This window comes from Musa acuminata, chromosome BXJ2-3 (assembly GCF_036884655.1).
Source record: "Musa acuminata AAA Group cultivar baxijiao chromosome BXJ2-3, Cavendish_Baxijiao_AAA, whole genome shotgun sequence".
NCBI classification, from domain to species: Eukaryota; Viridiplantae; Streptophyta; class Magnoliopsida; order Zingiberales; family Musaceae; genus Musa; species Musa acuminata.
In genome coordinates, this window is record NC_088340.1 from 6818211 (window position 1) to 6846114 (window position 27904).

The 27904-nt window shown below is 38.9% G+C and overlaps 4 protein-coding genes across 7 annotated transcripts; 1 reads left to right on the forward strand and 3 right to left on the reverse strand.

The window, feature by feature from the left end:
• The first annotated feature begins 2933 nt into the window (after positions 1–2933).
• On the forward strand, positions 2934–4063 carry LOC135607132 (probable esterase PIR7A). The gene is made up of 3 exons (XM_065098687.1): positions 2934–3349; positions 3420–3551; positions 3634–4063. Exons 1-3 carry the CDS (start codon positions 2978–2980, stop codon positions 3913–3915), a joined length of 786 nt encoding a protein of 261 aa, XP_064954759.1. The 5' UTR covers positions 2934–2977; the 3' UTR covers positions 3916–4063.
• Positions 4064–4822: 759 nt separating this feature from the next.
• Positions 4823–10108, reverse strand: LOC135607131 (serine carboxypeptidase II-3-like). 3 transcript variants are annotated; one of them, XM_065098686.1, is made up of 9 exons: positions 9657–10108; positions 9468–9575; positions 9125–9402; positions 8779–9039; positions 8588–8706; positions 6531–6623; positions 6329–6434; positions 6025–6191; positions 4823–5118 (listed from the first exon to the last, which is right to left on the reverse strand). In XM_065098686.1, exons 1-8 carry the CDS (start codon positions 10021–10023, stop codon positions 6048–6050), a joined length of 1476 nt encoding a protein of 491 aa, XP_064954758.1. In that variant the 5' UTR covers positions 10024–10108; the 3' UTR covers positions 4823–5118; positions 6025–6047. The 3 variants fall into 3 exon arrangements, with proteins under 3 accessions (XP_064954758.1, XP_064954757.1, XP_064954755.1); XM_065098685.1 differs by having other exon boundaries at positions 4823–5224; positions 9657–10107; XM_065098683.1 differs by lacking the exon at positions 4823–5118 and having other exon boundaries at positions 5898–6191; positions 9657–10100.
• Positions 10109–11502: 1394 nt separating this feature from the next.
• On the reverse strand, positions 11503–17959 carry LOC103977719 (cyclin-dependent kinase D-1). The gene is made up of 7 exons (XM_009393309.3): positions 17532–17959; positions 15513–15811; positions 15334–15442; positions 13642–13767; positions 12619–12854; positions 12187–12510; positions 11503–12025 (listed from the first exon to the last, which is right to left on the reverse strand). The coding sequence occupies exons 1-7, from the start codon at positions 17676–17678 to the stop codon at positions 11965–11967; spliced, it is 1302 nt and encodes a 433-aa protein (XP_009391584.2). The 5' UTR covers positions 17679–17959; the 3' UTR covers positions 11503–11964.
• Positions 17960–18696: 737 nt separating this feature from the next.
• LOC135607133 (amidase 1-like) lies at positions 18697–27802 on the reverse strand. Of its 2 annotated transcripts, XM_065098688.1 has the most exons (9): positions 27572–27802; positions 27318–27470; positions 27017–27141; positions 25664–25789; positions 24245–24427; positions 23984–24131; positions 20943–21111; positions 19201–19335; positions 18697–19106 (listed from the first exon to the last, which is right to left on the reverse strand). In XM_065098688.1, the coding sequence occupies exons 1-9, from the start codon at positions 27700–27702 to the stop codon at positions 18954–18956; spliced, it is 1323 nt and encodes a 440-aa protein (XP_064954760.1). In that variant the 5' UTR covers positions 27703–27802; the 3' UTR covers positions 18697–18953. The 2 variants fall into 2 exon arrangements, with proteins under 2 accessions (XP_064954760.1, XP_064954761.1); XM_065098689.1 differs by lacking the exons at positions 18697–19106; positions 19201–19335 and adding an exon at positions 20334–20691 and having other exon boundaries at positions 27572–27784.
• Between the last annotated feature and the right edge of the window lie 102 nt (positions 27803–27904).

Consider the following 27904-nt stretch of genomic DNA (forward strand, 5'->3'; position numbering starts at 1 on the left):
GGGAGAACTTCAAGCCTTTACAACACTTTTGAGCTTTAAAAATCATAGAATAAGATTGGATTTTCAGTGCCCTTTCATGCAGGAAAGGGTGGGGTATATATAGGCCCCAAATTGGTTTGAATTTGGAGCTCAAAAATATTTTTTCCCAGATTTTCGGGGTCCTGGCGGTACTACCTCCTGACTGGGGCGGTACACCCGCTTGACAGAGCTCGGAGACCGAGCTCTGGCGGTGCCACCGCCCAATCTCGCTCGGAGACTGAGCCTAGGCGGTGCCACCACCTGACCTGGGCGGTTGCACCGTCCAGATTTCCTGGGAGATTGAGCTCGTGGGCGGTGCCACCGTCCACCCAAGCGGTGCTACCCTTAGCCAGGAAATCTGGGTTCGAATGTGTTGATCCATTCGGCCCAATTTGGGTCTGTCAAGGACCCAATTGCCCCCAGATTAAGTTAATGGGATCATCTCCCATTCCTAGCTTAATCTACATGCTAACTACGATATTTCTTTAAGACATTTACTGCAACTTGCTTCGGTGCGTCAATCACTTCTTCCGGCGAGCTTCCGGCGAACATCCGACGAACCTTCGGCGATGCTCCGGCGGACTTCCGGCCAACTCCTGGACTTGCGATGATCCACTTGGCGAGTTCCGATGAGCTTCTTTGGCAAGCTTCTAGACTTCTTGGATTTGTTCCCGTAGAACCTCCAACGACCTTCCGGACTTCCGTCGAACTCTCGAACCCCCAACGTGATCATGGTCTTGACTCCGGCACAACTCCTGCTACATGTCTTTCTTCCATCGTAGTTAATCATATACATTTATTTCAATATATAGATTAGATAACAAATGACAATTGACTTCATCATCAAAATAAAATATGAGATTCAACGAAAAGGACAGGGAGGATATTAATTATTTGCTTATAAGTGGATGATTTTATGTATACCGATAATGATGCTAACGTGGTTTATGAATTAAGAAAGAATTTGATATAATTGACTTTGGTTTGATGAAACATTATCTTGGAATTAAAGTTGAGTAAAAAGATGTAGAAATTTTTATTTCTTAAAAAATGTACACATCGGGGAGATCCTTAAGTTTAAAATAGATAGATAAAAACAAAACTATTAGCACTCTAGTAAAAATACACTTAAAATTTAATTAAGCTGGCAGTGGTAAGAAGGTTTATAGTACTTTTTATAGGCTTATTGTGGAAAATCTTATATGCCTGATTATAATTAAATAAGATATTATGTATGAAATCAACCTAATCAGCAAATACATGGAGAATCCTACAAAAGTTCATCTTCAAGCAACAAATAAAATTTTAAATTATTTAAATAAAACTCATGATTTTGATTTTTTTTATGATAGAAAATTTTTTGTTTGATTAGATTTACTAACAAAGATTATGCAAATAATCTTAATAGTGGAAAGAGCACATCTTGTTATATATATTTTTCTTCACATCTTAAGTGATTTCATGATCTTCTAAGAAGCAACCCATATTAACATATGCATTCTAAACTATTTGGTTCAAAAATAATAATAGAAGAAAGGTATGTGAAGTAAAATTTTTTTATGACAATTCTTAGCTTTAAAATTATCTAAAAATCGAATCAATCATGATAAAAGATAAAAGTTGGTATATTCACTTGAGATAATTATATGTTTTTGTACCCTTTGACTTTTCCCATTCGAGTCATCTCCTAAAACAGGTGTGAAGAGTTCAAAGCACTCGTACTGCTTTTGGAACGTAGGCAGTGACAGCTCAGCCGCTGACCGCCGACCAGAGTCATCACATCTTGGTTTGTCATCACGTCGATGTTATCCGATTGCTCTTTAAACATGGTCGATCAACTCCCAAGTGTTGATACGTTACTTGCCATGGTTTCCATTACACATTATGATTTGCACAGGAATAGAAAGTCTCACCATTTTCTTCCACATGCATGATAAAGGATGGTGATTACTTTGTTGCAACGAAGACGAGGAGTTAGGTTCTCAGTCCTTTTCTTTCCATGCGCATGCAAAACGCAGATGACAGGGCCCTTCAAAACCCCCACGAGAACATCCGAAAGCTACGGGTTCATGCACCCAAAACATGCTATTTAAAACAATTGAAGACCACGGCTACATTATTCTAATCAATGACTTCCAACCTTACGTCCTTTACATGTGGATGGATATGTATCATCGAAGTCTTTGACGTTTTACGGCAGAATGAACCAAAACTTAGTGTGAAGGCGGTGGTTCGAGAAATGCACCGTCGGAATCTTGAGAAGATAGCAGATGGAGTACTGTTTTAAGGAGCACTTCAATCGATCTGCAATGCTATCTCATCCATTAGCACCGCAGAGGCGAAAGGGAAGAAGTTACATCCCACGTTGCATGCGATAACCACACATTCTTTGACTCCCACTCATCTACTTGCTTAATTACATCACGTCCTCTTAATTCAAAATGGTTGTAATTTTAAATTATATCTTTAGAAAAAAATAAAAGAAAAATTCATCAAAGCTTTAGTAAAGATATCAATGAGTTGGTCTTCGGTGTTACGATAGTGCAATTGATTTCTCTTTTATTTATCGACTCATGGATAAAATGGTGTTGAACATCGATATGTTTGATGTGTTTTTGAAATATAAAAATTTTTATTACTAGAATAGTAAACTTGTCGTCGTAGTAGATTTTGGCTCGTTCATCTTACTTTCCATAAAAGATATGTTAGAATTCTTCGAAGACAAATTGTTTGGCATGTCACAAAAGTTGATGTTTCCATTGGCCACCCCAAATTTTTGTGATGGTCAGCTGCCCGCACCAAAGTGAACAAATGAGAACGCCAGTGGTGTGCTTCAAACCACTGAGCCGCCACGTTTGAGCTCTCCAAGACAGTGGCCGTGAGGGCCTTTATATATGAGTGCAAGAGCACCAACACGCATCACCAGAGTTCGAAGAGTGTGAGAGGAAGAGATCGATATATGGAGGGGGCAACAACACGTAAGCACTTCGTTCTTGTCCATGGGATCGGCCATGGCGCGTGGTGCTGGTACAAGCTGGTGGTGCTGCTGAGGCTAGCCGGCCATCGAGTCACCACCCTCGACCTCGCCGCCAGCGGAGTCCACCCGCAGCGCCTCGACGAGCTCGAGTCTTTTGCAGACTATTCCCGGCCACTGATGGAGCTGATGGCCGCCGTCCCTCCCCATGACCGCGTTGTGCTCGTGGGACACAGCTACGGCGGAGTTAGCTTGGCTCTCGCCATGGAGAAATTCCCTGAGAAGATTCTGGTTGCTGTCTTCGCCACCGCACTCATGCCCAGCCCCAGCAATTCAGTGGCGAGCATTACAGAAGAGGTACAAGTTGACACATGTCACTGTTGTTTCTGACGCTAGAGTGGATCTCACTGTCATCTGATACCTGCAGTTCTCCAAGGGGCATCCGCTCGAAGCCTATATGGATTCCACTGTGGAAATCAGCGATGACCAACGAGGCTTCTCGCTGGCTTTCGGCCGCAACTATCTGTCGACCAGATTGTATCAGCTCACCCCACCAGAGGTAGCATCTAGGGAGGTCTCAACCTTCTTCTACCTCTTATCTTCCATGTGAGTTTTCTTCAAGGCGTTTGATCTGCATGCAGGACATAGAGCTGGCTACCGTCTTGCTGAGACCCGGGAGCTTCTTCTTAGATGATCTGAGCAACAACATGGTCCTCACGGAGGCGAACTACGGCTCGGTGAGACGAGCGTTCATCGTGTGTAAGCAGGACAAGGCGATGGTGGAAGACTACCAGCGTTGGATGATCAAGCGTTGCCCGGGCGCAGAGGTGAAGGAGATCGACGGCGCCGATCACATGGTGATGCTGTCAAAGCCCAGAGAGCTCTGCAATCTCCTTCTTGAGATCGCCGACGAGTACAAGTAACAGAAGGGGTAGTCTTCCCTCTTTATACCCCATGCAAAGAGTCACTCCCAAGACATCATAATGCTTTTGGAATTGTTTTCTTCGCAGACACTACAAAATAAGACTTCGGGGCCTGTTTGCATCAAATATCCAGTCAATTTATCTTTAATTAGCATCCTCAAATTCCTTGCATTTGACCAAAATATCATTTCAAACGTATAATACCGTCTTAACTTTGTGCTAAAGAATGGGAACGTTTGATAAGTGCTCGACAAAGTTGATGTGGGGAACTCTGTTCTCAGTGCATCATCTACGAAGCAATCTCTGTGCTATCTAGATGTAGACATCCACTTCTTCTTGCCTCTTCCTAAGAAACGATGTCGGTAATGCGGTGGCTTTTGTCTCTGTGCAAAACAATATCACGCTTTTCCTAAGAGAAGCAACCTCATGCTTGAAGAAGCAGAAGCTTCACATAAGAAACCTAGAAGAATGAGCTCCTGCTGTTACGAGTTCTTATGCTACTTGAGTATTGGGTTTCTACTGATCACATCTAGCAGACTTTTCTTCCTGTAACAAGGTTGTGGTAGAACTTGCAGTCCGGATCACGTCGTTAAAGGATGAACACCTGCACCTCCATCAAAATCATCATTTAGCACGGTCTTTGCTGTGTTCTCCTATGCATGAATGTATTTATCATAGATGTTGAATCAATCCGGTAAGTAGATCTTAAGGCAGTAGAGAGATGAGAATTCCACGCAGTTGTCACGAAGTAGAAGTGGACGTACATGACGAAGTTACACATGGAAGTAAAAGTCGAAGCTATAGTCAACGATGAATCGAAGACTAGTTCGCCCACCGCTGCATTAGGGTTTTAGTGGAGTTCCTTCCGATCCCACTCATCTCTGCGAGCAGGAAAAGCGCAATGATCTTTGTGTTGCACTGAGAACTCTCACCATTGCTGACACTGTTTCCCACAAACATTGTTGTTTAGCCAAAAGTTAGATGGCGTCATTACATATTCCTTTTCATTACAAAGGAATCGGTGATGCTAAAGATAAAAAGGAACGTATGGTCTTCTCATTCACCGTCTTATCCTTCTAAGCCATGTATTATTCGATGGAGTACGTGCATGCACTGTGAGGAGTGTCGTCTTCCAATCTTGAGCATCGAGAAATCTAGTTGTGGGTTGACATGATAATTCTGCCCTCTGTTCAAAAATAGTCCCTAGAAATAACATCAAGGGTTTTCAGTCATTTCCATTAGATATTAGCATGATATGGCTTTGTGGTGGGTTGCCACTGTTGTGAACATAATGCTGATGCTGAGAAATCTGCAGTCACAGGAACAGTGTCACTCGCCACTGAATCATGTAGTAATGTTGCTTAGTCATATTTCATATCATTTAACTGTTATATGTACATAGAAACACAAACTACAACACATGAGAAAAATGCCACTTGAAAGTGATATGCAAAGGTATCAATAATATAAGTTTTGATCTCAGCAAATAACTTTCAGCACTACTAATTGGCTTCTGATTGAGCTGCAATAATATCTTAGTTTCAGTCACAATAATATTTCACAAAAAAAGGAGGCATACATAATTGGTAAAGGCATGAAGCAAACAAAAACTACAAGTTCTTTAACTCAAGTTCTCTTAATCTAAGAACCAAATAGCTCTGTTCTCTGTGTTCATCTTGCCCAGTAGCTGCTTATATATGTGAATCACTATCAGAGCAATTAATACAACTTTGGCAAGAAATTAGAAAAGGTAGCAATTGTCTCTACATCTTCATGTAGATTTAGAACAAGAGTAATATGCACATGTTCCTTCAGATTAAATGTCTGTAATGGTATAGGATTGTACTCATAATGCCAATATATAATAGTTGGAAGTGTCATGCCATTGGTGTTCACTAACAGAGTAAACATTTTGCTACTGCAGGACTATGAATTATTGATAGTAAACTTGCAATCAAACACATCACTGAGAGAGGAGAGAGTGAAGGAGAAAGATTATGCAATGATAAATCCTGCATGTTTATTGAGTGTTTCTATATTGGTGGAATTCAACTACTTAGTAGTAGTGCAAGGACCATTGTCCTCACAATCATTTTATTCCTAGATTACCAAGTGTCAAGTTCTTGTGTCCTTCAGGCTGGAAGCTGCAGTCCATGAAGAAAACTGTTGATGAGTACCAGTGCTCGAGCTGGCTGATAACTTGGAACTTCATGCCCTGCTCCTCTTACTGTGGCAAATGTCAAATTCCTATCATACACCATTGTGTACCCACCAACCTATTCATACACATTTGACATCAGATTAGTATTTATTTTGGTAAAGGAAAGCAAATATGGAAGTAACAGAGGCTATATTTGGCTTCTCATTTTAGACCAACAAAAAGACATTTACTAGAGTTGAGATTGTGTATTACCTCAGAGTTGATTGTCCAAGATTTCCATGGGGATTTGATTGGAAGATTTAGTACATTGAGAGAGTATCTTGTGGAAGTAACAGGAACTCTACCATCAGTATCACCACTGCATTTTTCATTTGCCATGATCACTCATTAAGAAATTTATTGCAAAATATTCTCATGTTGAAGAAGATCTCAAATAAGGTAAAAAAAAATTTACCTGTACACCAAAATCTGTACACCATGAGCTAGAATTTGCTGAATTATTGGTAGGATTGTAGAAGGACTGTCCACCCAATTCGATATTACACGGCTGCATCAGCAAGTTTGATCACAAAATTAAATAGAAATGTTTGAGAAGTCACCATTAGGACACATGACATGACATCAATCAAGGCTTAATATCATGGAAACTGTAGATAGCTGCAAAGGGGTTGGAAAATATAAGCTCATGAAATGAAATATATAACATTATGTGAAAGTTTGTCTTACATGAAAGTAAATCATTAAAGAAATTAAAGAAGTCAACATATTATATGCATACGACCTGTGAGAATAAAAGGCATTTGTTTGCAATCTTGTTTTTCCCATGCATGATGGGGAGTAGGAATAAACAAAATTGAGATATTTTGGGTGAAAAAAAAAATTTGAGATAAATGTGTCTCTCTCTTGAAAACCAATTTGTGTCTCTCCTCTTCTTTTCTTGCTAATATCATTATCAAACATCCTTGTTGCTTCTCTCCTCTTCTTTTCTTGCTAATTCAAATCGATTGCAACTTGCACTGTTCTTGCAAGCAACTAGCTTCCATTGCCCAATAGTTCATGCCCTGTCCTTTTATCATGACTTCTAAATCCACCCTTGAAAGAAACAATTTGACATCACAGGATGTCATGTTGATACATGTCACAGCAGTACTGATGTATGATCATCATTGATTGATGTTTAAATAATCAAAATCAAACTATTCTGACCTAACTTTTTTTGTTCAAGCTGAACTTCTTTGACTGAGTTGTTTTAGCCCCCTTTATAAACTCTCTTCTAGCATTTGCCTTTAGGCAGGACAAGCATTCTTGGATTCCAGCATCAAAGAATCATTCAGCACAAACAATCCCTGAGGAAGGAAGACAAGAACAAAAAGCAACTCTCCTGAATCATGACAGAGCTCCTATCTCTCAGTTCATGATCAGATGGGGATCTTAGCTTCTTCTCTCCCTACCTATAGCTCGTCCTGTTTCCTCCCTCCCCTGGTGTTTCTGCCATTATTCTTCTCTTCCCCAAAGTACAAGGAAGAATGTGGTACAAGCTAAAGTCCACAGGAAGACAACACTATTTAGAGGAGTGCTACATGAGTGGGTTGTAAAAGAGTTGGGGCATCGCATCACCACATGAATCATCCTTCCATTTCTTTCTCATCAGACCATATTCCTCCCAACCACGTCCACATGTGTCAAACAAGTCATCACTTCGTTCAATGATGAAGTGAGACATGAACTCCGAGGGGAGACGTATTCAGCTGGACTTCTTCGTCACATCTTTCTACATAATGCCTAGGAAAAACTCTCCCTACTTAATCTTGGGTGATCGAAATATCTATCTTTCTTTCTCGTATAAGTTTGCGTACATCGATCCTCTCTGTTGTTTATGATTGGCTTGTAGGCCATGCTAGCTTTATTAGCAATGAGCATGGAGAAGCACATGGCTGCTGTGCTCTCATCTTGCTGGTGGAGCTGAGCATCTCTCCAAGTCAATACATACATACATATAGAGGTTGGGCAGTATTCCATTAGATGGGGCAGACGGAATCCTAATTAGGTGGGTGTTCAATTATTGTCTTTGACAGTCTGTTCGAGGACCTAAGGTTGGTCAAGGGAATCCTAATTTTGAGGCCATCTCTCACCTGATGATTCCCCTCTCCAGATTTCTGTCATCTGCACTTCTGACCAGAAGGTTCATCCTTGAGCTTGCTATGATTGTGCAAGTTTACCGCAAAATTCCACAGCCTGAAGTGACATCCCCTGCACTAATGGATGGCAGTTGAAAGAAAAGGAGATGACGGATAACCTTGACCGCAGAAGGAGACACCATCTTCTGCAACGACTTGACCCAAGAAGGAGACTTCATCACCTATTTCTATTGCAGGACTTTTCCAATGGGAATGCAGGATGATGGATTCAGACTCCATGATGATGATGATGATGATGATGATGCTGATGATGATGATATCACAACAAGAACAAGAATAATTCCATGCATGAAATGGTGCAACAGCATCACACCTGCAGGAAGACCAGGAGTAGTTGAGCCTTGTGATGTTAGCATGGAGAGCTTTCTGTACTTCCGGATCATTCAGGTATGCGTTGACGTAGATAGACGTACAGGGATCGAAATCCTCGATCTGCAACTCTTCCATGCATTAGAAACATGTGAGGAATCGAGTAGAAGGGATGGGGAGTTGGAAGAGACGCACCGAAGGCTTCTTTGGAGGGGAAGTCAAATTGGATGAGAAGCACAGGGGAGCGTATATGTTGTAGATGTCCAGCTCCTCGAACACCTGGTCGGCCTCACGCGCAGCGTCAAGACACTGCTGGGGTTCCTTCACCGCGTTGGGGGAGAAGTTGCAGTACTTGTGGATTGCCTCCACGGTGGCGTCTGAGATCAGCGCGTGCGTCCAGAAGAAGTCGTAGATCCCTCTGCTGTCGGTCTCGTCGTTGATCACCGCGTTGCCGATCTTCCATCGACCGAAAGGGAGCAGCGTGAGATGATGAAGCGCAGGGAGAGGGAGAAGGCGTTCGAGAGGGCGGAATTGAGGTTACCGCGATCCCTTTGAGGTTGATGGCAGCTCCGGCCGCGGACTGGTTCTTGTTCTGGAGAATGGTGTAGGCGAGCTGCGGCACGTAGTGGCCGGCGTAGCTCTCCCCTGCGATGTAAAAGTCCCGGCCTTTGTACTCCGGGAACCTCTCCATCCAGTTCACCAAGAAGACGAACGCGTCTTCTGCTGTCTTCTTGTCGCCGCTCTTGCTGTAGTCCGAGGTGGTGTTCGAGTAGGAGAAGCCGACGCCCGCCGGGCTCTCCAGGAACAACACATTAGCCACTGCAACAACAACATCCACATCAACTTCACAACTCACGAACCATCTGAATTCATGAAACACTTACCTGAATTCCAAGCATAAGGATTCCTGTAGAGAGTTCTGCCATCGCTCATGACGCGGAAGGGGCCTAATTCCTGCATCGCCCCGATCCCGAAGGACGAACACCCGGGACCTGCGCAGGGCAAGACAATTGGAATCAGGAAGCAAATCATGGAGATGCTCGTTCTAGATGACGAAGCTGGCGATGGGAGACCTCCATTAAGCCAGAGAAGCAGAGGCTTGGAGCTGCTCTGTTTGCCCGCTGCCTCCGCAAAGTAGTAAAACAGAGCTCGTCCGCTTCGATCGTCGACGGTGACATAACCCCCGTACTGAACGAAATCTACTCCTGCAGGCTGGCCGGGCAGCTCGACGATCCGGTCGTTCTCCTTCGACCCGGAATCGGCGTACAATCTCGACGTAAGATCGGAGAAGGCGAACGTGTCAAAGTCGGAAGACGAAGTAACAGTAGCTCCCTTTCGGAGCTTGTCGAGGGCATCACCCTGCCTTCCCAGAGCTGCAGTGACAGCAATGGAGGACAAGAGGCATGCCAAGGAGCACAGGAAGCCTCCCCTTATCGCCATCCTTATCTCTGTCCCTAAGCTTTGCTCCCTCCTATCAACTAAAATCGATTTATAGGCCCAGACACATGAAGTCAAAGCCGGAGGAGAAAACTGATAGAAAGTGTACTTCACGGCAAACTTTCCATGGATAATGATAATAATAATTGTTGGCAAGCCGGCATTAAAGCTGTTTAGTGCCGGACTTTACAAAGTGCAAATCTAGCCGGCAAAGTTGTTTACCATGAAATCTTTGTGGATGTAAAGAGGTGGTGGTGTTGTGCTGAGTTCTATAGATAGTTTTATGGGCTCAGAAAAGCTTGATGTCATTGTTAGTTCAGCCATCGGAGTCTTTAGCCAATAAAGGTACTGTTTCTTGTCCATTCCAAGCTGCTGCACATGCCATCAAAGAGAATGATTTGTAAGAAGAATTCTTCTTTTGTTTTTGTCAGTTGCCAGTTATGTTGCAACTATAAAGAATAGGATTAGGATTAGAAGAAAGGGGATTAGCTATACTAATGCAAGGCAACACAGAAGGTTGATTGACAAGGATTCCAAGGAAGCCATTTAATCATTGAAGTATAGTGTGTATCTCAAAAAGGTGATGTATCCATCTGTCGTTTTCCTTTTTCTTTAGGTGTCATATGTAATAGAGGAAAATTGTGACATCTTCTCTTTTTCTTTTTACTTTTTCTTGTTCTATTAATTCTTTTAATTTTAGTTTTGGGTAGGTATTAGGTCAATACCTAAAAAAGGTTTGAGCATGTAGCTGAATCTGTTGTGACAAAGAGCACCTAAAAATTAGTGGGTACCATATGATGATTGATTAACTATAATCCTGTAGTAATTATTGAAAATTGTGACATTTTTTCTTTCTTCTTTTCATATATTTTCAGTCTTTATTAATAAATTGTGCCTTAATAAATAGGAATTCAGAATTCCTTTTCGCAAAAATGTTTTTTTGTTTATAAATCTGCATAGTAGATAAGTATGCAAATATTTGAACTTTTTTTTTCTATTATGTTTATATCATTGATGCATTTTACAAACAAATGGAGAAGAAGAAGGAGAAAAAAGAAAGAAAAAAGAAAAGGAAAAGAAAGAGATCATAGCTTAAAAAAAAAGGAAAATATTTTGTGAGATTTCAAAATTTTCAATCCCCTCTTCGGTGTTTGTTCGGAAGGATTTTATGCATATTTTATGTTTAATTATGAGTTTTTAAATCCTTATTAGTGAAACTTCTTTTCTAGGCCAAATATATCTATAGAACACAAATTCTCATAGTATGAGAACTGATTGAAAACATTGAAGTTTATCCAAATCCAAGAGAAGGTAGAGCATGTGTTTTGGCTAAAAGTTCTCACACATACACCATATCAAACAAGTCCAAAATGATCGTTAAAGAGATTGTTCTAAATCTAAGCGAGAAATGATGCATACTATTCTACACTTTTCTGAACAAACCTTATTAGGGGATGAGAAATTAACAATCAACAGCAGAAGTCGACTGTAACAAGATCCAAAATAAACACATTGCCTTAACATGCCACAGTTGTATACCAATCATCAGATTAATTTTTTACCATAAAAGTGTGCTACACTAGCAGCACATTATCTAATCGCAGCCGATGTCCCGGCAGCAATGTCGATCCATCATCATACACCACAAGAAAAAATAGATTGAATAAGATTACAAGTTGAAACTAGTCAAGCAGCTTGTCTTATCTTGTTCTTCGTGATTAATTAAGAAATTGCATCTCAAGGTAAACCTGTGATTGCCGAATTAACCATGCCTGAGTCAATACAGTGCCGCTGATCCCAACTGCATCTCTTGCACTGCGGCTGTTGGGTCCTGCCACTCTCCAATGTTCAAAATCTGATAGAAACGGAAGTTATCTTACTACTCATTACGTGCAAACTTGAATACCATACTATTCCAAATGCTGCTAGACCGGTCTACTATTGCTAGTGGTAGTCAAATTCAGGATCCAGATCAAGTTTTCTCTTCAAATGTGACCTATCGACACTGCAAAGATGATAATCTTTTAGCAAAGTAAAACACTAGAGTGCAAGAAGAAAATAGAATTTTCAGGTAAACTATGACGCGAAACATCTGCATCATTATTTCCTAGAACTGCTACCTTTAATATGGTATGTAATAAATGCTTTGCTTGAAGCAAATATTACCTATTCAAAGTTGGTCTAGGAGGTGGCCGTGAGCCAAACACAGCTCCCAAGTCTATTGACATTGGCATACTACCACTCTGACCAGTAGTTCCATCCATATTTCTGACTTCTTTAACATGCTCACCAGCTTTATCCAGTTGGTATACATTTCCTTCCAACCCATCTTGATGGAGAGTAACCCTCCTCAGCTTCCTTTGTGGAGACAAAACAAGAGGCCCATCCTGTGAAATGAAGTCTGAAGGCTTGTGATTTTGTGATTCGCCCTTCGGAGGCGGCCTTGGAAGTAAAGATGGCTTTGTTGGTGCAGGTACGGACGAGAAGTACCTGGTTTCAACACAAAAAAAATATATATATATATATATATATATCTCAGTGAAGTATAAGTAACTTTATTTGTTCGTAATCCTGCTGTAATACTTGCACAACAAGCACCTGTGCTCTAAAGCCTGTTGCACTGTTATTCTTGCCTTTGGATCATAAGTGAACATCTTTGACAATAAGTCCAAGGCATCATCGCTGGCCATTGGAAAAAGTGTCCGCAATGGAGGTGCAGGGACATATTGGTATTCAACATAATCTGGAAGGAACACCATGTCAGGCCATTGAGATGGCTTTGGAGTCCCAAAAGCTGCAAAAATCTTTCCTAGTTGGTCGATATCACTTGAACCCTGAAAGCAAATACTGTATTATGAGTAATCTGCACTCACTCAGAATCTTAACGAATCCTTTCCTCAAAATGTGTTCTGCATAGCCATCAATATAGTTTTGTTCGCTAAGATGACCACTAAAATTTTACAAAGATCATATCATTGTATATTTAATAAAGGCCAATTTTGAGAATGGTTAATTTGGATATTGGAAGCAGACCAATGCTTCGAACCTCTTTGAATCATCTATAAGATAACATTAATTGAAGATGCATTATCTTATTTGATCACTTGTTGGACATGCTCATCGATGATGACGATGCTGATGCTGCTACCATGGGACATTATAAATTCCTGCGTTAATCTGTTCTTTCTACCTGTGTGCTGGGCTATTCGTGTGTGAGTGCATGCACGCTTCTTGCTTCCAACCATTTCTGTGTCAGTCTCTTTGTTTTGGTTACGTAGTACGTTCTAATGATCTAATTGTTCATCTTTGTCATTTGGATTTTCTTCAGATTTCATGGTTCTTTCATGTTTACGCAAACAGGATAACATCATCCTCACCTATTCCTTTCAAGAATATGAAATGCAACACTAAAGGAATTTCAGCTAATGACTAGAAACAAAAGGTTCAAGAAATTTCACCATTCTATGATATTTGTATGGAGAGAAAAAGAGTCTCAGATTTATATCTAACCAAGAACTATGCAAAATAATACACTTGTAGCTATATCTGACAGAACAGAAGTACCTAAAAAGAATTTCCATTCAGATATTAGGGTAAAATCAAGAATGAAGCTAGCCAGACCTGCAGAAAGGGTCGTCTAAGTAGAAGTTCAGCGAATATACAACCTGCAGCCCACACATCCACCCCTGCTCCATATTGCTTGGCCCCATACAATAGCTCAGGTGCTCTATACCAACGGGCAAAAACCTACAAAGTGCAAGGGTTTCTTAGAATTAAGTTTATGTTTCCTTCTAGTGAAGGTTGTGAAAAAATGAACAGCATACGCAAAGAGATCTGGGCTCAGGTTGTGAGAAAATGAACAAATTATGACATTATTAGAAGACACATTTGCATTCCAACAGGGAGACATGGAATACATATCATGAACAAGATGTGCTCGGATTTGCTTTAAAGTTACGGTTGACAACAAGAATCGTCATTGTTGAAGGCTTGAAGCCAGTTAATCGAGCCTGGCTCTAGTACAAAAATGTCACGAATATGTCTCTTAATAGGCAATTCTCTAATTCAAGGAAGACAAGCCTCAAAGGACTAAGCTAAGAGAATCTATCTTTCTTGCTAGAACTGGAAATAAAAAAACAAAAAGAAACAAATACCGACTTAGATTCTCATAGGCTCCCCTTTATTTACACTATTCCTGTACCTAAACCCCATATAGATCCATAATGATGAGATGACAGTTATATTACTAAATCACAGATGCCATGCCTTTGAGTGGCTCCCAGGCATGTGATACAAGAAAAAGAAGTCGGTGTCCCACCTGGACAGCAAACATAGTCGCAGAGCCTGGTCCTGAGTTCAAAGATTCAGTGACTCCATATTGAACTCAGACATATCTGAGCCCAAGAGAACTCATGCACAAGTTTCAAGAGATATAGAGTTGATGCTAGCACATTTGATAAGTGAACAACACATGCAGAGGGAATCACATGAGACCAAGATGTCAGGGACTCTACATGCATCATGGTTGAAGACAGATCATGCAAGTACTACAGCAATTTAAATTCCTTGTCATCACTCAGAGGGGACAAGGAAGGCGAGCGCCACGGGGAATGTAGTTACCACTTCATAAGAACTTGATGACAAAGGAACCAAACAAAAAGTCTAACAAATTGATTGACAAGTTCTTCAAATTTGAAGTTCCATAAGCATCCAAGTAAATCTAGTTGATTTGCCATGCATATCATGAAACCATGGGAAAATAATGATTGCAGTGAACTAGTAATTTATCTGAATATGCACAGTGGGGAAGTATGTTGGTATCACATATGATGCACACAACTGCATATTAGCATAAAATTGTAGTTCCTTGTCAAACTTCGTGATTGTCAATTGTCAAATCCTAAAACTCAAAGTAGATTGACAAAGGTCACGACGTATTCTCCTGTCAGAAACTTAAAATGCATGTCTATATGATGTATAATCAACTCTGACCCCACAAAAAGAAACTTGTCTAAATGAAATATGCTATGCATTTGTCTCGGATAATAAGCATGCTGAAACCTGTCAGCACATATGTCAAAAGATGATGTTTTACTATTCATTCTTAAAAACAAACATTTAAAATACCATTATCTGATAGCATACTTATACAAAAAAAAGGATTCCTGCTTCATCTCTTAACCTTCCATATTAATATATTTATCTCAAGTCCTCATATAAATGTCCCAACAAATTGATATAAGTTAATTACATATAAATATCTTGCAATTTATTATCTAAACAATTAGAAGAATATATTGAATTAAACAAAACCTGGTGAGTGAACTTGCGATCTGGACTTCCAAAGATGCGTGCCAAACCGAAGTCTGCAAGCTTAAGCTGTCCATCAGAAGCAATAAGTAGGTTGTTCGGTTTCATATCCCTGATACATTAGCACACTTGGATCAGGATATAAGAAAAAAGATAAAAAAACGCAGAAAAAGACAAAGTACCTGTGTACAACCCATTTTTTGTGGCAGTATGCAAGTCCTTTTAGTGTCATTTGGAGATATGATTTGACGTCAGCTGGAGACAAGACAATGTTTCTGTCGCGAATGACAGCTTCCAAGTCGCTCTCCATAAACTCAAATACAAGATGCAAATTACCCTTGTGAGGGAAGGCATCAATTAATTCAATTATATTTGGATCCTTGAGCTCTTTAAGCAATTTAATCTCCCTAAGTGCAGTGAAGTTTACACCTTCCTTGTACTTTCCAAGTCGAATCTTCTTTATTGCAACTGTTTGCCCAGTCTGTAAAGGTTTCACATATTAGCTTAAAACAGTTTTATTGACTTCTTTCACACATAATGTTCATAAGATAAGAAGGTGAGAACTGCAGCTTCTTCAGAAAAGTATATTTGAAGGTTTGCTCAACCGGGATTACAGATGAACAGGAAGAAGAAACCAAAGCCTGCAAATTTGTTTAAGAATCACAAATCATAAGATCAGCACGCTTTGTAGGTTCTAAAGTAGAATAATTATGAAACAGCCTGTTCGAAAGAAGTCAGCATTGCTGAGAAGTTTAAGCTTCACCCTTATACTTCTCTAAAGAAAAGCTTCATTCTTATAGTCCAATCCAAACTCTATAATGATATAACAACAAAACCATGAGCATTGTGATGCCAAAAATGAGCAACTGGATTAATCATTCTTATAGATCAACAAACTCTGAAAGAGTGAGTCTGGGTAATAGAAAAAAAATAAAATAAGATATTTTTACATTATGAACAATTGAATGTAGCTCCAAAAGAAGATAAGATGAGGAAAAAAACCATTTCCAATGATCAAAACATTTCCAAAGATGATCTATACATGCACCAAATGGACGAGGTGAGTTGATTAGGATTAATGGGAAGGAGAGGTAAAGAAGATTTTAGAAAACTTTATTATATCGATGATAAGGGGATGGACAGTTGTCCCAATTGGACAAGGTGAGTTTGTTAGGATTAATGGTAAGGGGAGGTAAGGAAATTTTAATAAAAAATTATCAGAGGCAACAAAATGAAAATTTGATTGCTCTTAGTTTTTAACAAGTGAGAATGCCCTAACCAGAGCTCAATGAAGCTTTGTTGTGCCGAATTGGACTTCACTACCCATCACAAGCAGAACAAAATTTCCCCTTTTAGGGATTCAAAACCTGAACCACATGATGATGCCTTAAACCTGAACTCTTGGTGACCCAAAGGAACTGGTCAGTTTTCAGTGACACAAACGTCCCTATTCACGTAGCAAACTAGCCCCATTTAAACATAGCTCTAATGACAAAAGTAACGCTAATCAAATCTCAATTCTGATTCCGGTGTTATGAGCCAAAACTGTAAAAGGATTAGGTAATTGCAATTCCAACTTAATTTCAACATTGGGAAACAAACCAACTACCACAGAGATTTTCATTCAATGGCCCACATTTTCTGAAGAAAAAGAGAAAGGAAACTCTTAACACTTGCAGTTATTTATTTAGAAATAGAAATAAAATTCCTTCTTGCACTTAAGGCAGATCTAAACTCAGGTTGTGCCCACCGTCCCTATTCTCATTTCAGAGTGCAAGATTGACCCAACTCAAGTGATCAAGTGAAACAAAGGGATAAAACGGTAAATCTAATATAATATAGAAAATAAAGTCATAGTTGTTCCCAATATGAATTGTGAAGTCAGATTCACTTCATTTCTTCTTAATCAAAACAACAAACACATAAAACACGCGCAGAAACAGCAAAATGGAACAATTGGGCAGCCAATATCGGGCTTTTATTTTAAACGAAGTCACCTGCAATATCTGAGCTATGAGGAGAGGAGAAATAAACTAGAAGTGGAGAGATTCCCGTCAGCGTAAGATTCTCTTTTGCCCCTATATCGCATTTGACATCAACTTTAAACCCTAATCCAACAGATCCCATGCACTATGCCTAAACTTCCATCAACCGGTGGGTTAACGATCCAAATCAGAAAGCAAATTTATCGACCGACTTGCCTTTGTGTCGATGGCCTTAAAGACGATACCATAGGTGCCCTCACCGAGCACCTCGCGCTTCAAGTAGCGGTCGGCGACGCGCTTCGAGAGCGAAGGGTCCTCTTCGCCGGCGGAGGCGCCGCCAGAATCCGACGCCGGGATCATCATCTTCGTCGTAGTCGCCGCCGCCGTCGCCGCGACTGTCGTAGCCCTTCGAAGGCGGTCGCCGCTCTCAGCACAGTGCAAGCGGCAGCAGAGCACAGAGTGGTGGTAGGAAGGGGGACGCAAGCCGCCTTTTGGTCATCGGAAGTGGAGAGCAGGACAAGGTGGAAAAGGGAAAGGAGAAGGATGGGGCGAGCAGCTCCGGGCCGCGTGCGGCGAAGGAGGGCTGCTTTGCGAGGTCGAATGACCTCAAGAAAACACCAACGCGTTTGGGCCGTTTGGCGAACGCCCTGTGCGTGCTTTGAAGCCGTTCGACAAACAGACGGGTTCGGTTCGGATCCGTTTCGTCGACTTTTTCGAACTCGCACTCAATTCGGATCCGATCCGTATCTGACAAATCTATCCTGACACTTATTCGCGTATTACGCGCTGATAAAGAATTAAGAATTTTAGGATAATTTCATTTATTCTCTCTCTATCTCTCGCTCGCGTTCGACTCAATTTAGTCTTCTGGTTTGAGTCGATGCAGTCTGTCCTCTTTAATCCAATATAATTTAACTAAAACTCTTCAGTAGAAATCATCATCAAATCATGCATCTGTGAGAAGAACAAAAATATACCTCTTTACATGTACCAAACATTTGGTTCAATGAGTACAAACAAGAAGATAAATACTTAATGGGAAATCATCATCAAATCACGTCTCTCTGGGAAGAACAAAAATCTACCTCTTTACATATACCAAACATTTGGTTCGATGAGCTACAAACAAGAAGATAAACTTTTATATTCTTCTGTTGGGAATAGCTAGATTTTATTTGACCAGTTATGAATTATATGCTAAAGTACAACTCATTTCGATGTTAAAACGCATGTCGAGAAATTAATTGCAGGTAAAGTTAAAATGGGTTTAGCTCCTGTAGCTATTAAAAGGAAACACCAGTTCAATCAGAACATAATCCTTTGCATCTTCACAAAACAATTTGGCTATTTTTACTCTGATCTCCATAAACTTTCATGCAAATGAGGGTAATAAACTCTGATCCATCTGTAATAATATTCCAATTAATAAACAGAGAAGGAAATCAGCACCATTGCATCAAAAGTACTTAACTTGATCACAGTCTAAGGGTACAATAACTTAATCCAAAGCTCTTGGAGAACAGGTTGGCCAATTACTTTGTAGAAACTCTGCATTAGCACATTGATTTCCAAAGAGCATGTACATATGAAAAATCGAGATAAAATTACGGCGTTTACTTGTACAAACAGACACTTGAGTCAATTGCCATGTTCCCAAGCTATGCTAGCTTGCTCCTTGAGGGTAGCATATAGTGTTTGAACAATATCAAGAAGAAAATGGTCTGCATTATGCTTTGCTAGAAGGGAAACCGAGACAGGAAGATCATCATGCATTCCAAGTGGTATAGAAATCTGCGATCGTGATACAAACTTGCATGTAAGGTTATCATGTACTCATGAGTGGCATGATAGTGTGAAAATATTGATGGCATGCACAATGAGTTACCTGACAAAATCCGGACATGCCAGCAATAGAAAGCAAGGAAAATGCTCTAGCACGAAAGCTATCCAGTTCATCGACCTCCATATTTAGCTTAGGTGGGACTCCAGGAATTGTAGGCAGTGCAAGAATTCCATTATCCTAAAAAAGAAGACAGGAAAACACAAAAAGAAATAGTAGTATTTGAGAAAGTAGGACAGTATTTGTTTACAAGTAGAGGGTACCTTTTCAAAAATAAGAAGAGAGGATATGGAGCTTCCAGCTTAAATGAATTTTCAAATTAAAAATGAAAGAAGAAAAAATTCCTAATGTTCTTTCATTGTGAACGAAAGAATCATCACAAATAAACACAAGCGTTTACTAAAAGTCACCAGAATGGCAAGCAGCTTCAATCTCCACATGAAGTTTGATTCATATCCTTAATTCATGAAATAAAAGATTCCGTAGTTAAAAAGGAGATGTTGCTAAGAAGTAATGCTAATACTTTGCACTAGTGATACTCCTTAAAAGAGTGATGTTAATAATTTGCATGTTTTACTTGGTTTCCAAATCCGCTAGACAAGCCTTAAACTGAAAAGAAACAGAAAGTCACCAGAATGGTAAGCAGCTTCCATCTCCACATGAAGTTTGATCCATATCCTTAGTCATTGAATAAAAGATTCTACAATTAAAATGTAGGTGTTCCCAAGAAGTAATGCTAATAATTTGCTCTAGTGATACTTCCTGAAAGTGTGATGCTAATAATTTGCATGAGTTTCTTGGTTTCCAAATCCACTAGACAAGCCTTGAACTGAAAAGAAATGGAAGGTAACTAGAATGGTAAGCAGCTTCCATCTCCACATGAAGTTTCATCCACATCCTTAGTTCATGAAATATAAAATTCTAGAGTTGAAAAGGAGATAGTTCTAAGAAGTAATGCTGATAATTTGGACTAGCCATAGTTCCTAAAGAGAATGACATTAATAATTTGCATGAATTTCTTGGTTTCTGAATCCACTAGACAAGCCTTAAACTGAAAAGAAATAGGAATTACAATAGAATGATTATTGAGGGTTACTCTAATGGCTTATTTTCAAATGGATTATTAACAAAATAAAAAAAACTAAACATTGTTCCATACTTCCACATTGGTTTATAAATGACCAACCAAGAGGGTTCTTTGCTTCTCAATATTTTTTCCATTTCTCTTAACAAATACAGGGTCATATATAAAGGGCATCTAGACATTGTTGGAGGTTAGAAGGCTGAGTTGTATTTAAAAGCAGAGAGTATTCAAATATAAATTACACATGTTATTCTTGGTATATGCTTCTCCTTTGGACTTGATTCCATCACAGACAATGACAAATCATCCCAACCTTGTTTCTGTAGAACACCTTGCTTTCCTTCCATCCATGTATCTGAGCTCAAAGTTACACCCAACATATAGTCTTACCATGTGGTGTTTTGTTTCAGTCAGTTCCCCAATATATGTTTGTGGTGCTCCTGTTCATGGAACTTCATAGAACATAATAAACACACCACCTTGGTAGAAATCCATCAAATTATCAAAAGACCAAAACTAAAGCCCTTGAGTTATTTACAAAAAAACATGGATGATCAGAGATCTTTTTCAGTGGGAAAGCCCTTGTAATTTAGTTAAGGTGAAGAAGACTAAAAATGTCATATATCATTTGCCTTCTTTTAGTATACAAAAAGAATGTGCAATATGAAAGAAAGAAAAAGTATTATATAGAAAATCAGGCTACCTGCAAAAGAGTAGACAGGAATGCTTGAAGCTCAGCCCTCACTGGATAACAGTACTCCAAGTCCTCATATGTTGAATTTAGAACTTCTGATACTCTTTCAAACATTCCAGGACCTAGAGTAGGTTTTGTGGAAATCAACCAATCTCCATGATTGGTTTTAAACTCGAACCTACAAAAGGAAAGTTAAACACTAAGTGATAAATTGTGAGGATAATCTTGATGCTCTAAAGACAAAAAAATTCAGACAGAAAGGTAGAAGGATGCACAAATTCCTCATTATACAAACACTCAACAATGATCATCATAGATGCAACTTTAATTATCAATCAATATTGCCAATTAGAAAAGAGAGCCAAGAAAAAGGACAGTTTTCACTATAGACTGCCTTCATCTCATCAGTAAGTATTGTCCTAGAACATAAAAAAGTAACTCACTTACATGTTAATAGACCAAAAATCCAAAGGATGCATGAATGTGAAATTGCTTTTTCCCAGCAATGTTATAGGAGTTCATCAGATGTGTTCTTTTTAATGGATAAATTGTATTTGTAGGATATGCTTTTTTTATGTGTTAACTTGTTCACAAAATTATTGCAACCTTTCTTCTTATTATAATAATGAGACAACATAGTCGTGCATCATGCAATCCATGGGTGATAATGTGTACATGTCAAAAGAATGTACTAGATGTGCAACTATTAGTTGTCCCACAAATCCTGTTAAGATACCCAATACAGCCTCAATACATATTCTGTTGCCTTGGTGATAGGTTACAAAGAACATGTCAACAGCATGCAATAGGATTGCAGCATGGAGAATAGAGGTTCGGTGATATCATTATTTTTAAAAACATAAGTTTATTGACAATTCCACAAACAAATATCCATCTGAATGTCAATTAAATTTGCATAAAACTTTATGGAGAAATTTCATTTGATAAAACCTAACTTAATTTCCAAGCATTAGTATAATGCACTTCATTTATATCATGGATTGCTTTGGATTTTCATAACTATTCCCATCACTTGTATGCTTAGAACTCGTGCGATGCATGAGATTTTGCTGGCCGATCTACAGATTGCTTGATGATGAATGTTGCAATGATTTTATATGCCTAGCTCAAAGAAGGAATACCTACAATCACTTTTTAACATTGCCTTCACTCTTGGTTAAAGAAAAAAGTTCACCCATCAGAATTTACAAATAAGAATAGCATGCTGGGAAGAGATGTTGAATGCTGCAATAATTCTTTCCGCTAGACAAACCAGATTAATTTCATTTCCATGTTATGACAATTTGCTTTAAAAGCATCTTTTGCCTACTCTACTAAATGCACAGACCCTGACCATTTTCTATGTGATTGATTCTACAACAAGAATGATTTAGCTGCAACTACCACATGGAAGGAACTAGAATGTGTTGCTTCTGAAGAATGAGAGAAAAGTGCAACTGAACACGTGAGGCTCCTACCATTATGGTGATCAGAAAACCAGTAAACTTGTCATTCCAACTTGCACTTTAAACAAAGAATATGTTTATCCAATTCAACTACATCTTTAAACATTTTGTCAATGTTTAAAAGTAACTCATAATCCTCAAAGTCCATGTGTAGTATAGTCGAAAAGTATAACAGGTTAATAATTTAATCAGCCATCACAGACTCCCTACTTCTAGTCTACTTTCAACAACAAGAGAAAATAAAATAATACAAAATCATTATGATGTGATTTGATATTCCGATACAATATTAGAAAAAATAACTCATAAGAAGAAAAGGTGTCTTAGTTATGCATTTGCAAGTGTAATTGTTCATTTATTATTCATGAATAAAACAATACGATATTGATTGGATTAAAAGCATAAGTAATACCATTCTGTTTTTCATCTGGTACCATAAGAAGACTAGGTTTTCCTATGATTTGTGTCACATAAGCCACTCCTCAGGTTGTTTCATTTCCATGACTAAAACCTTTTGCTTGGTTCATTATCATTTATTCAGGATATGCATTGTTTCAGAAGAAAATAACACAGAGACCAACCTAGGCAACTAAAATATAATAGAATTCAATTATAATTCTATATGATTGTTGGGATTAGTAGCTTTAAAGTACCATATGGACTCAGAATAGGAGCTGTAGACCAATTTGATCAAGGAATTAATTTCTTTTGTATATTCTTGAACTCAAATAGAATTAAGAGTAGGATTTGAGACAATAGTGCATCTACATAGGTGTGTTTTGAGAGATGCTTAAGTGCCTGCTGTCGTGTGAGGTGAGTGCAGTGCATGGAGGGGTGCACAGAATTTCCTGGGGCAACTGGTGAGTGCTAGAGTGCTTTGCTTAGAGGTGTGCTTCATTAGTGGATGTGGAAGTTCTGTGGTGCCATGGACAGTGAGATGCATGCGAAGTACAACTATATAATGGGTAGAGAAAAGATATTTGAGAAAAAATATCTTTTTGAAGTGTTTCATATAGTGAAAATTCTTGTGAAGTAGGCTGTGGTCAAACTATGTTAAAATTTTTTTGTGAATGATATCCCAAAATTAATTAATTTTCCAAAGAAAAATGCATAAATTACTATAATATCAGAAATCAAGAAATGAAAATTCAGTTTCTTCATTGTTAATCTAAATTTCGCGATAAATTCCGTTTCATGATACTCTTTTGCCTTTTAATGTTCAATAAAGATTTTATGAACACTGGAACTTTTCACCAGGATTTCCATAAAAAAAAGGTCCTTATCTTGTCAGTCCTGTAGGTCAAAGTAAAGAGTAGTTAGGTGCACAAGTTTCCTTGCAACTGAAGTGTCTACGGAGATTCAGATGTAACAAATTTTGTCTCCACTGTGAAACACTGATTTTGGCTATTCAAGCCAATCAGTCTTGCAATGGTGCAACGTTAATGTTTCAGCAATGAGAACAAACAAAAGAAAAAACTTACTGTTCCACCAGTGCCAAAATATGAGCATTAAGGAATGATAATTTAGATGTCATATATAGACATATATCTGGACTATACAACAATGTAAATCATAGAGTTGGACCTTTGAAGCAACCGCATGGCATGTGAGAGAGCTGCAAGAACTGGCATTGTAGATGCTTGATCTCCGGAGAAGCTACTTATAAAGTTTTGCAAGCTTGGAACATTGTGGTAAATATGGTCGCCAAGATTTTCATGGTGTAATATACTACCTGTATAATTTTATAATTTTACATGAGAAACATAATAACAAAAGAGAAAAGGATAATGTATCTTCTCAGAGGTGATGAGTGTTGAAATCAACTTAGTAAGAGAAAGCACTTACATCCAAATACCTTCTCTACAGACTTTTTCAGGATTTGAGAGATTTGGTCACTGGGAGAACTCAAATACTGGAAGCAATCTTCAGGAATAACAAAACGCTTGGGTGGCATGGTAGCATCACTAGATGACTGCAACAGAACCTGGCCTACTCGTGTCAAGGTAATAGGGTCTCTAGCAAACCATCCTAAAAGAAGACTTTGTCAACTACAATAAATAATTTCAAAATTAGATGGATAAGAACATAAGATAAAATAACTCTATGAACCAAGTAAACTTCCTCTGAAGATTAATTGTATTCATTCATCCCACTGCATCGCAGCATTATGAACTCTAACTCATGTTATTTTGTATGATATTAATAATTTCTTGATCTACATGTTCCTGTCCCACTAATCTAATAAAAAAATAGTTGACAGATTGTGAGAATGAGGAAAAAGGTCACAGATCTGTTGGCTGTTTCTTTCATAATTAAATTGAAATATACGTTTGGCAATGTTCATGTTTAAAAGTAATGCCTTCTGTATACCTCCTAAAATCTTTTATCTATACAGATGTGACTTGCAAGTTAACCCCCTCAAAACGGTCAATACTGAAAATTTGATCTGTTGCCAGATATATATACCCTTGATATGCATCTGATTAACTTCAATGCAAGATCTTAAACAAATTTACATTGAACAAGTTGGTCTTGTTATCAGTCAACTTGAATTTGACAAATGTAATTGGGATTTCAGTACATTGTTCAGGCCCTGTTCTTTTTAGGACATACAAAAGCTTTGTAGTTTTTGTAGTTTGCAATCTATAATTACTTCAAACCTTGCATACATGTTTGTCCACTACATTCAAATATGGGATTTCACTCCATAATGTACATATTCAAGTCACCATTGACACACTACAAATTTTGGATTGGTTGATTGTTTGTTATATGTATAACACAGACATCCTAATAAATAAGCTCCCCCCCACTGTCAAGCATAGAGGGTTTCAGTTGTACCCAAACATGACGGCACATGCAAAGAAATCATTCCTGGAATTATTTATGCAGATTTACTTTGATCATTAAAGATATAACTTCAAACGGATTGGATCATCCAATTATATATGAACATAAAAATCGACCATATCATCAATGAGTTCAACAGTTAACTCGATATAAAGTATCACATTACAGCCTTTTGTTGAATTTTACTCAGATTCATTCTACAAACAGGTGATACATTGATGCTCTAGCAACTTCAAAATGATTATGTAGAAGAATAACAAATACACTCAAATATTAGCACCCTTTTGAGTAATACTTATATGTTCTCAATATTTCACCAAAGTGCCATGAATCATTTAAATGTAATATTGCAAATGCTGCATTCTAAAAGACTATATAAGCTGGCCATCTTTTGGAAATTTATTTGCTCCTTACCAACAGTGTCAAAGCTCTGAGCCATTGGAATGACACCTGTTGCAGATATAATGCCATGTGAAGGCCGGAAACCAAAAATTCCACAGTAAGCAGCAGGCACTCTAACACTTCCACCAGTATCCGTACCTAAAGAATCATCAACAACGATTGAAGATTCAGAAGGACAAACATCAATGCAATACTGATACTAAAATAACAACTCATGTTTTTTTACCAAATATCAACTCAGATGTTGCATAAGAGGTCAGGTCTATTTAAGTTGTACTGCATCAAGGTGTATATGCAAGTACATTGAAATGTTTTGTCCTTGCACATGTTCACTGACACCAGCCATGAATTGGAACACATATTGATCATGTAGCTACTGAAACGTAGTTGGAAGCTAATCCTATTGAACTAGCAAATATGTTGGATGCAAATACTACAATGCAGCAAGTTGTTAGCCTCCTTTTAACCACAGTAGATGATGACCAAGGCATCCTTTATATTGTCTTACTGATAGCAGAAAACATGGTTATGAAATCGAAATACAACTCACTTACCAATTTAAAAGCATTTTTACTCCAACTATATATAATTAATTGACAACAAGAACTGTAAAAGCAACATGGATAAAAATATAGTCCTGTTGATGTCAATATATTTCAAGAGATTTTGCAAATCATGTCTGTTTACAATCACATGATGCTTTGAGGAAATCTTTGACAAATGACCAAATCTCACAGTCTTCAAAAAATTGTTGGGCAGCATCATGCCACCGTACTGGTTAGCACACAACATGTTTACAGGATACACTTGTATCAAGAAGGATTGTCCAGAATGGACTCAAACTAATGCAAGCAGAACATAAGACTAACAGAATGGGTTCCTGCAAGGTTAACCTTCTATTTTCTAATTTGCCAACAACTAATGAAGACCATCTCATGACAAACAAATATGCTCTGTTTGTTGACAGGCACTTCTTAGTATTCATTACAATTTAATCCTTGGTTATTTCATTCCTGGAATATGGTTTTTATTCATTATTTTATTTTAGATCTTTTTTAGTTGCAATAGTAACTTTTCCATTTTATGCTTCATTACAATATTGTTTGTCAACCCTTGTTCAGGTTTTCTATGATGAAATGTTTGGCCAATGTCTCTTCTCTAAATTCCATGACATAGAAGTTGCTTGTTCCAAATTGCATTCCGGTGTTTCCCCAATCTATCATATGGTTTCTTTTAGGTACTTTCATATATAAATGTAAACAGTATAACACAAATTTTTTAAGATGTTAAAAATAAAAACTATAGCCATACATACAACTTGAACACAAAAAATAAGTAAACTTCAAGAAATTGTCGGCTGTAAACCTAGAGCAAAGTCAGCGAGATTTGCAGCAACTGCTACAGCAGATCCACTGGACGATCCTCCAGGGACTCGATCAGGAGCACACGGATTAGTGGGTGTGCCATAATGATAGTTCTCACCATTGATGCTACAAAGGAACAAAAAAAAAAATCAGATTTTTGGTGCATTCCAATCATGATGAGGCAAAATGTTCACAATTACAATGTCATTAACAATATTCCAATCATGATGAGGAAAACAGACGACTTTACTCTCTGCAACTAGCCAGGAGACCAAATATATCATATGATGTATGGACACAACCTGTATGCCATCTCGTCCATGACAGTTTTGCCCACGCATGTGGCGCCAGCTCCGATAGCAGCGAGAACAACGGGAGATGTGGACGACGCTGCCTCGTGCGTCCTCGCCCAGTCCGGGTTGCCGAACCCGGTGACGCAGCCACTGACGTCGAATCTGCAGTCGAGATAGCAGGAACGAACTGTCACAGAAATCAATGGGGATAATGGTCAGGAGTAAGAAGAAGGGGAGAAGTGAGGACGAGGAGGAGGACGTGCATGTCTTTGACGGCAAAGGTGAGGCCGTGGAGAGGGGGAGGGGGTAGGTCGGGGGAGCGGGGAGGCGGAGGGCGGAGGTGGAGCCTGTGGATGAACGCGGCGTAGGCATCGAGGCTCGGTTTGAGTGCCATGACCGCGCACTTCCCTCGCCCCTTCTCGCTTGGCTTATTTGATGCCTTCGGCCGCTCGCGCCCCTTATCCACCTTCGCTCTCCCTCGTTCCCCGTTCCCGTTTCCCGCTGTCACTCGCGTTTCCCCTTTCTGTTGGTTCTCTCTTAACTCAACGTTTGTAATTAACATTTATTAATTTAAAGTTCAAAATATATCCTTTTAA